Here is a 13,269-nt window from a genome sequence, read left to right as displayed (position 1 = left end):
AGCACTTAGAAGAGGCAGAGCACTTAGAAGAGGCAGAGCACTTAGAAGAGGCAGAGCACTTAGAAGAGGTAGAGCACTTAGAAGAGGTAGAGCACTTAGAAGAGGTAGAGCACTTAGAAGAGGCAGAGCACTTAGAAGTACACTGACAAACCAAATGAGTCCACTAATGACGTGTTTCCTAAAAGGTCAATGCTGGTTGTCTGCAGCGACAGTAAAAGAGAACAGCAATGATCTATATAAAATAAATAAAAAGGCTGATATGAAGTACATATCGTACAATATGTACTGCATATGGATAACCGGATGGAGGTAAAAGCAGACGGTCTACTACTCAGCAGTAAAACAATAACTCTTTATTCGGAAATGCACAAAATATAGCAGTCGACATCCAATCTGAGTATAGCGGTACTGTATTTCCATTTACAAATATTATGAGCAAAATAAAGCATAAATGTCTTTTTTTAAGAATATAAAACGTACAGGTTGCACTGTAACATGGATTTGCCCCTTCCATTGCAAGAAATAGCATCATTTTGGCAATGGATTTGTGCTTCTATGACAGACGTTTGTTGCCCCTGCATGTTGCCCCTGCATGTTCCCTCTGCATGTTCCCTCGGGTTGAATCAGACCCAAGAATGCCATCAATCATCAATGCTAGAACATGTTCAAGTCCCCCTTGTGCAATCACATCATGGGATGGGTGTGCGAGACGTTCACTTGACACGAGACAACTGCATGGAGGACGTACAGTTGTTCCTCTATTTGTACAAACTAGACAACATGAAGGCACATTTGGACTGGACTCGGATAAAAGATGGAACATCTTTACACGGGAGCGACAACATTGGCCAACACAGCATCGCCGTCGGACAACCATGATACATTGAAGCGTTTAACTGGACGTGGAGGTTCAATCCTCTTCCTGTAAGTCCTCGGATGAAATGATCCAACACATTTTGGTGCTATCATTTCATAACTTCATAACTCCCATTCTGTGACAACAACTCAGCAGTACATAGTGCTGAATGTAAAAAAGGGCGGAGGAAAGAAGTAAACCAATGTACATTACGGCGATATCCTTCATCCAATCCAATACATCTTCAGCTCTTACAAATATCATAATCGTTTAATATTGATCACTGCTCCGAATCAATATTTATGAGGTAAGCCAAACAGATGTTTAAGTAAAATACAGCAAATACGGCATGGTGCCGGTCTCTTTTGGTCTTGAGGGTCCTGCGGGATCCTGCGGGGTCCTGAGGGGTCTTGTGGCTTATTCAGTTCCCAGTTTGGCAATAAGCTCATCGCAGATCTTGGTGAGTTCCTCGATCTCCTGGTTCTGTTTAGAGAAGAAGACAATCATGTTGCTGATACAAGGACCACTCTGGTTTCAGTTACTCAGTCAAATGCTGCCCCCTGGTGTTGAATGGAAATATAACATGCCATCCATCTGCACTAGATGTCTTCTAGAGTGGAGGTCCTCTACAGCACGGCCGCCCCAAACAGAGATTCAAACTTTCAACTTCCTGTGAGGCTAACATGCTAACCACTAATCCACAATATGCCCAACAGCATAATTAGTCATTGTAAAATCTTACCTTCTGAAGGACGGCTCTTTCAAGCGAGTCCACCTTCATCTGTTCCTTCCTCAGGCTGGCATTGAGTGCAACGCCCTCCGCGTTGGCCTTGGCACGTACCTGCGCTATCTCCTCATTGGCCCTGTTACAGAACACACACACACACACACACACACAAGTGAGTGAGTTGTCGTGCAAAAAATGAGTAGCCAAAATACAAGACAAAATCTGAATGCAAGCATCAAATTCCTGAACAGGAAGTGAAAGAACATTTCCCTTGACAATATCACGGCTTTAGAGTAGCTTGGAGTAGGTTTCATCCTCTACTCTTGGGCTAGGACTGCACTGCTAAGTCTTCAAAGGACATTTCATTGCAGTGCTGATTTGTAGTGAAAATGCTGAGGGAAGTACACAGTATACAGTATACGCAATACTACCAAGTAGACGACAAGACCAGACCAGACCGTTCATTTCAAGAAAACTACAATACAATACATCAAATATAACTAGACAAACAATAGTCATCCATTTTCTACCGCTTAGAAAATGGCCAGCCAATCCCAGGGCACATATAGACAAACAATCGTGACATGTGGCGTTAGTGATGCATCACAGGTAATCGGTACTAGCTACTACTACGTTTTACTACTATCCACGTTTGAGCTTTTTCTAGTTACATGATGCATTTTTCGACATTTTTGTGCTTTTGCTAGGTTTTGTTGATTTTCTTGATTTGTTTACTTTTGCATTGAGCCGCACTCCACAGATGGCCCCTGAGCCGCACTTTGCACATCCATGTGTGTTCGGAGAGCCAGACTGTCTCGGTTTGGCCAGACGTTGCCTAAATACAAAACGCGTCACTCACCTATCCAGCTTCTCCTCCGCATGAACTTTGAGGGTTTGGTAACGCTGCTCCTCCTGCTTGATGCGTGTCAAGTAATCTTGTGCACACTTCTTCAGCACTTCCTCATTCTGGAGAGACAGACGGAGAGGATGCATGTATGGCCATCTGGCCGTGTCTTCAGGAAGCACGAGCCAACATCTTACTGACCTTCTTGAAGCCGTCCAGGACCCCCTTCATGTTTTCATACCTCCTGAAGAGGTCAGCGAAGGAGCGCTCCACAGAGTTGAGGTCAGCCAGGGCCTGGTCCCTTTCCAGAGTCATCTGCCTGACCGACTTGGTGGACGACAGCGTCTTCTGCTGCTGTTCATCCTCTGCACCAAAGACGACAACGTTGTTGAGAGAACAAATGGACACAAACATTTTGGCTGAGTGTTTAGTTGTGACGTCACAGAGAAAGGCGAGGCAATGGCTGTGCCATCCTGACAAAATAAATACCCATGTGCCACCGCCAGGTGGCACTAACTCACCAATCATCTGTGCAACCGTCTTTTCATACTCGGCAACAATTGTCCTGGGAATAGAAGACAAAAAGTGAGCAATCTAAATTCATTGGCAGATTATTTCTGTTGCCTACCTCATCTCCAGAACCTCAGCTCTGCTCTCCTCATACTTCCTCTTCCACTCACCGACCTCAATCTCTTTTGTGATGATCTGAGGAGAGGAAAAGGGCATGGAGATGAAGATAAAAGTGATGAAGTGTAGCTTGATGCCTCCTCCAGAGGGAGTAACGTACCTCCTCTCTGATGAGCGTGAGCACAGCAGCCTTGTCCATTTCACTCAGAGGAAATTTGTCCTGAGACGGCACCTCTGTATCGGTAGCTCTGCCGCACACGGATGTCTCCTCGCACTGGAACATCCAGAAAACACGTGAATACCGTCCCATCCAATAGTCCTATTTTGGTTGTTGTCTCCCTCTGTCCCACTCTTCTCCTCTCTCTCTCCCATTCTTCTACCCCTCCTACTGGGGTCCGGCTGCCCCAAATATGACTAACTTTAAAACATCATCAATAAAGTTAAACATACATTTGTAGTATCTCATTTCCCTTGCAGGTACTACTTGTCCAAAGGGCTGGACAGGTTACAAGTATCCATCCATTTTCTACCGCTTATCCTCACGAGGGTCGCGGGTATGCTGGAGCCTATCCCAGCTGTCTTTGGGCGAGAGGCGGGGTCCACCCTGGACTGGTGGCCAGCCAATCACAGGGCACATATAGACAAACAACCATTGCATAACAAATGATTCAAGGTTTCAATATCCGAAGATGTTCATCAAAAGCATCAAAAATGTGGTCTGTGTTGTTTGTACTTCCTAGGAGAGGTAATCTATGCAAACTAAAATATGCAACTTACGGTATCATCTTTCAAAGTAGTCTTCAGGTCTTCGTGGGCCACCATCTTGGTCTCAGGATCTTTGTTGGGAAACCAAGAGTTCAATAGAGTTGAATCCGCAGTGGCTACCGCCAGTGGTGCTAGTATGCCAAATGTAAATCAATGCAAATGTGGAAAATAATGAAAACATATTGCAACTGACAGCTATGTCATTTGTTTGGGCGGATGTCATGATGATATACACCAACTTCCATGGTCTTCTTGACCAAAAGAAAAATCACTCAAGTCAATAGCTAATCAATAGCTATAGCTTTGTCCTGCCAAACAATGACGGTTTGAAAACATAGCATCTGTGATGGGCTTTTTTTGGCCGGGTTCCTTACTGCATTCAGACTCTTCTTTCTGCTCATGGCCGTCTGTGGTTGGACCCACGATGCCAGTGGACGCCAGCTTCTCCTCATCGGTGGCGTGGTGAACTCGCTGCGAGATCTCAGGGGTCTGAACCACCACCTCCTCTTCCTGGGCACAGTGGCGCACTTTATGATATTTATATCGTTTATATCATTTATATACTTAGTTCTACTGTAAAACACACAAAGAGTCAAGGTAACAGCGTTACCATACCCGACTGATGGAGTCAAGGTAACAGTGTTACCATACCCGAGTGATGGAGTCAAGGTAACAGCGTTACCATACCCAAGTGATGGAGTCAAGCTAACAGCGTTACCATACCCGACTGATGGAGTCAAGGTAACAGCGTTACCATACCCGACTGATGGAGTCAAGGTAACAGCGTTACCATACCCGAGTGATGGAGTCAAGCTAACAGCGTTACCATACCCGAGTGATGGAGTCAAGGTAACAGCGTTACCATACCCGAGTGATGGAGTCAAGCTAACAGCGTTACCATACCCGACTGATGGAGTCAAGGTAACAGCGTTACCATACCTGAGTGATGGAGTCAAGGTAACAGCGTTACCATACCCGAGTGATGGAGTCAAGGTAACAGCGTTACCATACCCGACTGATGGAGTCAAGGTAACAGCGTTACCATACTCGAGTGATGGAGTCAAGCTAACAGCGTTACCATACCCGACTGATGGAGTCAAGGTAACGGCGTTACCATACCCAAGTGATGGAGTCAAGGTAACAGTGTTACCATACCCGAGTGATGGAGTCAAGGTAACAGCGTTACCATACCCGAGTGATGGAGTCAAGGTAACAGTGTTACCATACCCGACTGATGGAGTCAAGGTAACAGTGTTACCATACCCGAGTGATGGAGTCAAGGTAACAGTGTTACCATACCCGACTGATGGAGTCAAGGTAAGAGCGTTACCATACCCGAGTGATGGAGTCAAGGTAACAGTGTTACCATACCCGAGTGATGGAGTCAAGGTAACAGTGTTACCATACCTGAGCGATGGAGTCAAGGTAACAGTGTTACCATACCTGAGCGATGGAGTCAAGGTAACAGTGTTACCATACCCGAGTGATGGAGTCCAGGTAACAGTGTTACCATACCCGAGTGATGGAGTCAAGGTAACAGTGTTACCATACCCGAGTGATGGAGTCAAGGTAACAGTGTTACCATACCTGAGCGATGGAGTCAAGGTAACAGTGTTACCATACCCAAGTGATGGAGTCAAGGTAACAGCGTTACCATACCCGAGTGATGGAGTCAAGGTAACAGTGTTACCATACCTGAGCGATGGAGTCAAGGTAACAGTGTTACCATACCCGACTGATGGAGTCAAGGTAACAGTGTTACCATACCCGAGTGATGGAGTCAAGGTAACAGTGTTACCATACCCGAGTGATGGAGTCAAGGTAACAGCGTTACCATACCCGAGTGATGGAGTCAAGGTAACAGTGTTACCATACCTGAGCGATGCGTGGCCTCAATTATGGATTCATGGACAACCTTTTTGATACATGACTTCATCATCAGTCACGCTCCCTTTGGGACAAACCTTCTCTGCCTTCAATAAAGGAATGTGAACCCAGTAAACCGAGCCCACTAAAGGTTATTGTGTTCTTATTCAGAGGTGGGCCATCTGCTAAATAATGGACGTGGTAGGTAAGGTAAAACATTTCATCTGGGACTCACAGGCACGCTAAGAAACGATCCACTTACCTGTTGGCACATATCCTGCATCGGTGACTGGCTGTCATCAAGTTCCTCAGCTTTACACGGGTTCCTAGGAGACATAAAATGGTCACAATGTTTTTACTGAAATATTGTGCCCATAACTGTAAGCACTATAACATAACATAACTGTAAGCGGCCTTTGGGGGGGGGGGGGGGGGCAAATGGAAATGCTGATGAATAAGGTCACATTAAACCTTAGGAAGACGCTATTGTTGGACAGCATGGACCACGATGAGACGAATGGGCTGCAAGCATGTGTAAAGAGGAGTGTTAGTAGTAGTAGTAGTACTTAACAGTAGTAGTAGTACTTACAACAGAAAACAGAGAAACTTGACTTGTTCAGATGTCCTGAGGAGTAGTGGACAAAAGCAGACAGAAGTAGGCGAAAAAGAAGGAAGAAGGAAGGATGAAGAGTGATTTGAATCAGGGTCGAGACACAGAAGACGAGTGAATGACCAAAGGTCTTTTAGCTTGACAAGCAGACCATTTCTGGTGGGAAAGCTAAAAGCTAAAAGCTAAAAGCTGCTTCTGAACAGGCGAAATCGAACTGAAGGTTCCATGTTTGCTACGCAGCGGCATCACTAGGAGATGTCAACAATAGATTGAGTCAGATTTGCTGATACTGTTCCATCCCAAAGCATCTTTAGAGAGAAGGTGGTCCCCCGTCATTTAGCAGCTAACTTACTTGTCCGTCCTCGCTTTGCTTTTCTTGGTCATCTGCCCAACCTTCTTCTCTCCTTGTGGGCGCTCTGCTTTCTGTTGGCTTCCGTCTTTCACGTTCTTCTCTGGCACGGGGGAGCAACGGGACACGTCCTCGTCGTTCAGGGTTTTAGAGGGCTTGAAAGGGTCCGCAGAGTCCTCAAAAGTGTCTGGGTCGAAGGTGTAGGAGCCTTTGGGGAGCACCGGAGAAGCGCTCACCTTGCTGTTGCTCCCAAATGGGTTGAAGTTGGGGTCATCCCACTGACTGGGGTCAAAGTTGTACGTTCCCTTCCTAGGAATGGGAACGTCATCCAGGTTTAGAGGCACGCTTGAGTCTGAAACTGAGAGATGACTTTCAGAAAGTGCTTCCGATATTGTAGGTTCTGGTGCAGGTTGGCAGGATGTCTCTGGCGCTTTGGGCTTCACTTGCTTCTTGACTTTGCTGGTTGTCTTTCTCTGTCCTAACTTCTTTGGAGGCGGCTTGCTGACTGCCCTCTCATCCACATCCAACTCCAGCATCACAGATTTTGCCTTGGACGTTGACTCCGATGCTGATTCTGCTGCTGCGCCGTCTTCTTCTACCGGCAGGGAGCTACCGAGGGGCTCCAGTCTGGGGAAAGTTCTTGTTCCGCATGGTGGCGGAGAGTTCTGGATTTTGGATCCTCCACTGGTGAAAGGATTAAAGCTGTCATCCAAACGGTCGGGGTCGAAATTGTAAGAGGCTTTGGGGACAAGATCTTGTTCCTCATTTGATTGCACTTCCTCCTTAGGTGTGTCCTTGATCTCCAAGGATGGAGGTTTCGATTTGCGTGTTGTAGTTTTTGAGCTGGACTCAAGTGATTGCTTGATGTCAACATTGTTGTGAAGAGGTTTCCCTTCTGGGAGATTGGCGGCAGGGTGGAGTTCAGCTTCACTGATTTGGACCGAGTCTATCGCGGGACCAGTATGAGAAGCTGGAGCAAAATCCATAAGAGGAATTGGGTCACAGGGTGGTTCTGGTAATGGAATTGTGCATTTTCTGACTTCTGGAACCAGTGTCTGGTCGCAGGGTACATCTGTCCAGAGAACTGGACATTTCTCCACTCCGGGAACAAGAGTCTCTGAGAATGAATCAAAGATGGGCTCAGAGTCTACGGGGGCTGACGGGCTGCCATTTTGTGCTCCTAGGTGGCTGGTGTTCATCTCCAGCGGGTCTTCATCTTGACCCATGTTGTGGAAGAGCAAATGTCCGTCGTCCCCAGCTGGTGCTGTAACCATCAGCTGCTCATCCTGCTCCACATCTGGACACAAACAAATGACAAGTGTGCATGTCTCCAATCAGATCAGACCTCAGATGTGCCTGATACCTCATTGGTTCTCGGAGAGCAAGTCGCTAGCCTGCCCACGGTTCCACTTGCTGCTGTTGCTATGGTAACACCAGACCGTGACAGGAGGGCTGTCACAATCAAAGCAACCAAGCGCATTCCACAATGCTAACTCAAAAAACAAGCTAGACGTACGTGACGAGAGCGAGCGCTTTGATGGAGTCCTAGCCTGGAGAGACGCACATCAACATATTTTAGTGGGCCTGTCACAGTTGCCTCCTGTAATATTATGTAATATTATGTTGCTAGGAGACAACACGGCCTACTTCGAGTCACCAGCCTGCCAGTAGTTTCGAAATATTTTTACTCCTCCCATGGAAATCCGTCTAAACATGACCACACCCTGCTGCAATACCTCACCGCTTTTCATTATTATTGATGTCCTACCTGGCATATACTGCCAATTTACTTTTACTCACTATATTATTTACTCGACTTATATCCTTTTTATGTTATTCATGTCGCACTGCATTTGATTGAAGAGGGTTTTTCTTTTTGAGCTACCGCAACGCTTGTGGATCAATAAAGCTAAGTCTAATAAGTCTATGAAATATAATAAAGGTCTTTCTTATGGAAGGTTTTAAATATGAAATATTATGTATAAATATTATGGTGTGTTAGTACTGCCCATTCAAAAAACAACCAAAATAGTATAAACTGGTATAGTGCGGTTGATTCTTCTACTGTAAAAACGATGTTAGCATGTTTGGATGTACAAGGACGCAGCATGTTTAGCAAGATTATATCTTGAGATGCTAAGCAAACGTACCCGTGTGACTCAGTAGGGAAATGTCTGAAAGGAAAGCGCACTGCCTTAGCCGTGCGATGGCGTCGTGTGGAAAAATGTGGCAGTAGCTGCTTGACGGGATTCCAAGTGTCAGACCTCCACGGTACATGAGTGGATGTGGTCAAACTGTTTGGAAACAAGCTAAATGAAGGTGGGGCCCCCGTCCCCTCCTCCGGAACCGTGAACTGAAGCTTTTGTTGAACCTGTTGAATTCCAGCATGAAGGCCGTTCCCACACTCTGCCACAGGCTCCGCCTCTTGGCGTTTCGTTATTACATTGTCTGCACTTTCACCAAACCCACCAGAATCCAAATGCATCCACCAAGCCCTTGGTGCATACCTCAGCATGATGCCGTCAAGATAAGGTACGGGGGTCAGGAAAGGCGGGTATTCCTTAATAAAAGCAGGAATGCAGGAGGCAGGTACATTCCTGACCCGCCCCCATGTGGATCCAATTACACACATGATCCACCACGTGCACGGTTCATGGACTGCGGTGGAGGAGATTCAGGCCGTTAAAAGTAGTATGATGTCAAACATTTGCAGTAACCTCCTGTTACCATGGTGACCTCCAGGAGGGGACGCTGTGATACTTTCACAAAAAGAAATACCCGCAGCCTCTCAATTCTTTTAGAGCCTCACCTGTTTTGTTGCCACTCTCCAGCTCGCCCTGGACGGTTGGTGGCCCGCGGACAGGGGTGGCTGCTTCAGGGGTGTCGAAATGACCATCGGAGTCAGAGCTGAGGTAAACAAGAGGGGGAAAGGAAGCTTTGGAATAATTGCAAATATGACGATTGACAGGACTATCAGGCCGAGGAAGTCACACACAAAGAACCGATATGAATTAGATGAGAGAAACACATTAGAATCTTTTGTATGGACGATTCATGACCTCGTCTGAAAAAAACCATCACCAGTGAGAAACCAATTCTGGACTGCGTCATGGTGGAAACCAATTGTCCACATCTGTACAACACAGCTGCTGCAATTGTGGGTGTTCACACGACTGTGTCTCCTTATTGGACCCCAAGATAACAGGCGGTATCATTTCTAGGACTAAGTATGTTCCCATGTTAAGTCAAGGGTCCAAGTCTATAGGGTACCCCATGGCCAGGCAGACTCAAACGCTTTTACTGACATGACAACAAAAAGGTTGCAGTGTGTAGGACAACAACTGACTTGACTCAGAGAGGAAGTCAATGCAGGCAAGACAAAAACAGGAAATGGCAACCTACAGTCTTCCTGTCACATTCACTGCATTGAATAATGTTTGCGTTCAAAAGCAGCTCTGCTTTTTTTTTACTCCGTTTCAAATATGAGGTTGGCGTCACCGTGGTATGAACAGTTGATGTGACCGGTTAACAAATAAAGACTCTCTTCTATTTAACCATGCTTTCTTCTTGAAACAGCACCATCCCAATAACATGCTCCAATAGACCACAGGATCAAGGCCCCCAGGCCACAAAGTCCACATGGGAGAAAATTGTGGATGCTTTTTCAGTATTTGTCATTCTTCCTCCAACACACGCACACACACACACACACACACATACAATACACACACACACAAACGCACACGTGCACACGTGCACACATGCCAGTACACTCGTCACAAGTGTCCAAAAGATTCCTTGCCTGCAGCCTTGAGATCGCTCTTCATCATCATCATCCTCTTCCCTTTGCACCCTCTCACACCCCTCCTCTTCCTCTCCTTCCTCGCCCCCTCGCACCGCCGTCCAGGTCCATTTGGCCCAGGACACAGGAGACAACCAGGACATCTCTCTTGGTGACGACTCAATGCTGGTCACCGGGTAGCTCACTGGGCAGATCCCTTTTGGCTTCTTGTTCCTCTTTAAATTCCTCCCCAGTGCTGTCACGTCATCCTATGAAGCTTCTTTCTTCACATGGCTTCCATTTGCGGAAGGAACCATGTCTTTCCTACAAACCAAAGTCAAAAGCCATCCCCTTGGGGAGGGTGTTCACCTCCACCCCCCGACTCTTTGCCTGTGCCCCGATCAGCTGGTCCTCGAATAACGGCTCTTTCCTCTTCCTACAACGCCCTCCAGCCCCCACGCCAGGCTTTTGCAGTGGGGGGGGGGGGGCAGCGAGCTCGCAGAACAGAAATGGATGTAGATCCTCTTCACTCAGCTGATGTGTTCCCCTGTGGTTGGAGAATGGTATGAACCGTCAGCTTGCTGTTCCTCTCTGTGAAGCAAGAGGAGGAGGGAGTTGGAGAACAAACAGTGAGGGAGGAAGAGGAGGAGCTCCAAAGCACGGGCTCCTCATTTGTAACCCAGGCAGAGGTTAGGAATGTGGGGCTGTACCTAAAAGCAGTCTCTGCACCCCCACCCCCACCCCCTGGCCCCCGAGGCTGCGTCACAGTGAACTGGCTCTCATGTGATAGACTGGAGCGACCAGTTCTATCGGATCATCTCAATAAATCCACCTGACTCCGTTCGGTTGGTCTTGAGCTTCATGCTTGACATCGGCATTGAACCCCCACCCCACATGCAGGGAGTTGCATAAATGCAAGACTTTCACTCACACTCTGACTAAATACTCCATTTCTGTACTATTGTGGCCGTCATTTGCTGTAAAATACCACCGCCCTGCTTGGCCTGACTTCGCAAGGCTTCCACAACACGGTCCTGGCTGCTCAGTACAAAATAGCAGAACGTTTACTGGTCAAAAACACAGGTATGCATGCAATAGAGTATTACTACTGACAGCAAATAACTCATTTTTACACTTGTACACGAGGACAGTGCCATCCATGACTTGCCTTCAGCAATCTCTATTGATCAGTCAACTGTCATCAATCGGATTTCAGTTTTACTGTATGTAGTATTGTACAGCAGCTAGCTTATTTTTACACTTGTACACGAGGACAGTGCCATCCATGACCTGCCTTCAGCAATCTCTATTGATCAGTCAACTGTCATCAATCGGATTTCAGTTTTACTGTATGTCGTATTGTACAGCAGCTAGCTTATTTTTACACTTGTACACAGTTGAGAATCTTCACATCAGGCATCCTGGAATGGATGATACAAGTTATTACCATATGTCCACGAGTACTGGGGAGACGTCCCGGTACCTGCCACCTATTGCAGTGCACTTAGAGACAGAAGTATACGTGAGGAGTATTCTAAGTATAATAATAAACCGTCAGTGTTTAGCCGCGTATCAGCTCCTGTCACACAATTTTCCATGGCTGAGCAGAGGCACACGTGGCTCCTTTAGAGGCTCCACGTTGGGAGGGTGGAGTCATTATTTACCGTCTGGGTCTGCAGAGGCATGCATTTGCTTTCAGGCTGATCGTCTGGAGCTCCAATTACTGGAAAGTCAGGATCAATTGGTGACTTTACTCTGGTGTCCCGGCCTGTGTTTTTCTTGTCTAAAAATGGCAGCCATGAACATTAGGAGGTGGCATAAGGCAGCCGTGCGGGTGCGTTGATGTGTGCTTGAGAGAGAAGACCACCCGGGCCTTAAAAGCTGTGCTAGCACCACTGCTGCAGCCTCCGGAGCTTTGCCAAGAAGTCTGGAACTGCAGTAGGATCTGTACACAACTCAAAAGAGGCTCATGTTTCAAATACTGTGTTGTGGGAGAAACTGGGAAAATACAGTTTTTCACAAAGTATTTGACCTTCTGTCAATTGTGACTTTTCCTCAGCAGACAAATGACATATTCACTAGTCTAAGTTTCAAACAATATTGCCTGCATAGTAACTCCAGGCAGGTACATTCGCTTTATGCTGTATCTGCGGTATGATAATTGACACTGGCACCATAAAAATGTACAATGGATCAGCGTCGACAAACAATAACATCTTGGAAAAAAGCCCCAACCAAGAACCTGTGTAGATACTACTCCTGTCACTCAACAGATCATTGTGGGAAGATAGGAGCTGTACTCGGGCAAAATGGACATGAAGTGGTACAATAAAGTATTGCACCGCCAATAAAAACTGCAGACTGACAGAAGCTACACAAGGCCTGCTGGAAAGCACCCGTGCTTTCACTTTGACACGCAAATGGCACAATGTGTACCACAGCGGCCTCTCGTGGTAAGACAGGAAAACGGTTGATGACGATCAACGCGGTGCAGTTTCTCGTTTAACCATTTGATATTGTCTTCTTGTACTTTTGGAATACTTCACATACTTCATTTGATATTGTCTTCTTGTACTTTTGGAATACTTCACACACGTATACCTGTTGATGTTATATGATTTGGACCTAACTTTAACGACACCGGAGCAAAGTACCGCCTTCTATCCCCCGGCTAATTTGACACTTACCGAAGTTCATGAAGAAATGTCATACTATTTGACGAGTTGATTAAAGACCACGAATTCGTAAAAGTGAAACAACCTGCTGATTGAGAGTGACAGCTGACAAAGACCGGATTATAACCTGCATTGGCATCACCACAGCTGCACGAGAGATGGCGATCAA

The 13,269-nt window shown here is 46.5% G+C and overlaps 1 protein-coding gene across 2 annotated transcripts; it reads right to left on the bottom strand.

Moving 5' to 3' along the window:
- Positions 1-338: 338 nt before the first annotated feature.
- tacc1 (transforming, acidic coiled-coil containing protein 1) lies at positions 339-13,248 on the bottom strand. 2 transcript variants are annotated; one of them, XM_058054619.1, is made up of 15 exons: positions 13,113-13,247; positions 10,447-11,016; positions 9,454-9,551; positions 6,648-7,941; positions 6,275-6,310; positions 5,948-6,011; positions 4,194-4,329; positions 3,832-3,890; positions 3,215-3,328; positions 3,056-3,132; positions 2,949-2,992; positions 2,629-2,792; positions 2,443-2,549; positions 1,599-1,719; positions 339-1,339 (listed from the first exon to the last, which is right to left on the bottom strand). In XM_058054619.1, exons 2-15 carry the CDS (start codon positions 10,587-10,589, stop codon positions 1,274-1,276), a joined length of 2,523 nt encoding a protein of 840 aa, XP_057910602.1. In that variant the 5' UTR covers positions 10,590-11,016; positions 13,113-13,247; the 3' UTR covers positions 339-1,273. The 2 variants fall into 2 exon arrangements, with proteins under 2 accessions (XP_057910602.1, XP_057910601.1); XM_058054618.1 differs by lacking the exon at positions 6,275-6,310 and having other exon boundaries at positions 3,832-3,950; positions 13,113-13,248.
- Positions 13,249-13,269: the final 21 nt, after the last annotated feature.

This window comes from Doryrhamphus excisus, chromosome 18 (assembly GCF_030265055.1).
Source record: "Doryrhamphus excisus isolate RoL2022-K1 chromosome 18, RoL_Dexc_1.0, whole genome shotgun sequence".
NCBI classification, from domain to species: domain Eukaryota; kingdom Metazoa; phylum Chordata; class Actinopteri; order Syngnathiformes; family Syngnathidae; genus Doryrhamphus; species Doryrhamphus excisus.
The sequence above is the reverse complement of the archived record's forward strand: the minus strand, read 5'-3'. Positions and strand labels throughout refer to the sequence as shown.

Bases quoted from the DNA above. Each gene is read 5' to 3' on its own strand.
- tacc1 (XM_058054618.1), bottom strand. From the start codon at position 10,589: ATGTCCTGGTTGTCTCCTGTGTCCTGGGCCAAATGGACCTGGACGGCG. The intron at 2,550-2,628 runs GTCAGTAAGATG...CTGTCTCTCCAG, and splicing joins TCCTGGACGGCTTCAAGAAG to AATGAGGAAGTGCTGAAGAA. The intron at 1,340-1,598 runs GTAAGATTTTAC...TTCTCTAAACAG, and splicing joins AAAGAGCCGTCCTTCAGAAG to AACCAGGAGATCGAGGAACT.